This window comes from Blennius ocellaris (assembly GCF_963422515.1).
Source record: "Blennius ocellaris genome assembly, chromosome: 19".
NCBI lineage: Eukaryota > Metazoa > Chordata > Actinopteri > Blenniiformes > Blenniidae > Blennius > Blennius ocellaris.
The window spans coordinates 8,680,531-8,682,453 of NC_137668.1; the positions used below are offsets into that span (position 1 = coordinate 8,680,531).

General features: G+C 50.2%; 1 protein-coding gene across 1 annotated transcript; it reads right to left on the reverse strand.

The window, feature by feature from the left end:
- Positions 1 to 388: 388 nt before the first annotated feature.
- On the reverse strand, positions 389 to 1,363 carry mc4r (melanocortin 4 receptor; the record flags this gene model as incomplete). The annotated part of the gene is made up of 1 exon (XM_080515243.1): positions 389 to 1,363. One exon carries the CDS (start codon positions 1,361 to 1,363, stop codon positions 389 to 391), a length of 975 nt encoding a protein of 324 aa, XP_080371369.1.
- Positions 1,364 to 1,923: the final 560 nt, after the last annotated feature.

A 1,923-nucleotide genomic window follows, 5' to 3' on the forward strand; every position in this document is an offset into this window, starting at 1 on the left:
GAGTTTGAATTGAATCGATCAGTCTGAATCGAATCGGTCAGTATAGCTCAATCAGTCTGATTAGAATGAAATTCATCAGTCCAGATTCATTGTCTTGTTTGATGCATTGATTTGCATCAATGCATCCAATTTGCAAATCCAATCAAATGCTCAAATTTGGGATCACACAAATTGGCTCAATTTCACCAGTCTGATTTGATCAGTTTGAATCGAATCGAGTTGACCGGTTAGTTTAGATCAGTCGTGTTCAATTGGTCACGTTCGTTTGATTTGATCGGTCATGTTTGTTCAGTCGTGTTTGATCAGTCAGATTTGATCAGTCAGGTTTGATCAGTTCAAAACCATTGGTCCAGTTCGAACAGTCCTGCTTCTGTCGGTGCTCTTCGGCTCACATGCAAAGGAAAGCATTCGAGCAGCAGAAAATCTCCTTGAAGGTCTTCCTCATCTCCTGGCTGCGAAAGGCATAGATGATGGGGTCGATGACGGAGTTGCACATGATGAGGATGAGGTACATGTTGAAGTGCGACATGAAGCAGGTGCAGTAGGGGTTCCTCGGGCAGCTGATCATGAGGATGAGGTGGAGGAAGAACGGCGCCCAGCACACCACGAACACGCCCAGCAGGATGGTGAGCGTGACGGCGCCCTTCATGTTGGCGCGCTGCTGTATGGGCGCGTTGCCCGGCAGCGCGGCGATCCGCTTCATGTGCAGGCGCGCCAGCAGGAACATGTGCACGTAGAGCGACGCCATGAGCACCAACATGGTGAAGAAGAGTGTGATGAGGCACACCAACACCATGGGGCTCTCCGAGTAGATGATGAAGAGGACGCCGGATGCCGTGCAGCACGTCCAGATGATGCCGATCACCAGCATAGCTCGCCGCACCGTCACAATGTTGTGGTACCGCAGCGCGTAGAAGATGGTGATGTAGCGGTCGATGGCGATGGCCAGCAGGCTGCAGATGGACGCCAGCAGCGAGCTGCAGATCATGGAGTCAAACACATTGTCCATGCTCTTGATGTGCGTGGCGGGGAGCGTCAGCGTGCCGCCATTGATCAGCGCGATGACAATGGTCTCACAGGCATTGGAGGCACTGACAAGCATGTCGGCAACTGCGAGGCTGCAGATGAAGAAGTACATAGGCGAGTGGAGGTTCTTGTTTTTGGCGATGGCCGCAACCACCAGGATGTTCTCCAGCAGACTGATGATGCCCAGCGTAAGGAACACCTCGGTGGAGATCAACAGCTGCTCGTAGCAGCCAGCTGAGGCGTCCTTCTCCTCCTCCGGCAAGTCGTCATGCATTGGTAGGACACTGGAAGTCTGGTTCCTGTTATGGAGCAGCCCATGGTGCTGCGTAGTGTTCATAACGGCGTCTTTCTAAACTCCGTTCTCCTTCTTCTCCCCGTTACTTGTCCATCTGCTTTGCATTTCTCAGATCGAGAAGCCAGATCCCTTGAAAAACCCTCCGGTGTCACTTCTTCAGCTTCTCACTTCAGACTGCCTGTTTTTCTAAGATGCAGCATCTCATCTCTGCTCTGTAAGTTCAGGAAAAAGAGGGGAAAAAAAGTCTCCTTCAGATGAGAAACGAAGCAGAGTGACTGAAAGCGAGCGGGAAAGGTTTGAGGCAGAGCGAGACTGAGGGAGGACTGTGATCTCCTCGCTCTCCCCTCTATTTTTCTATCTCTCACACACAAAAACAAACACGCACGCCCACACACACACGATCCCGGCAGTCCTATTGCCTCTCTGATAGGACGAGGGGAGGCGGAGCAAAGACCACAGCGACGCATGAATGGACATTTTCACATGAATCAGAATCAAGAGAGTACAGAAAAAGAAATAAAGCATATTTTTCATCGAAAAAAGCAAATAAAAGACCAATCAAAAAAGACAGTAATAAAACTTTTGGTGGGGTTCAATCATTA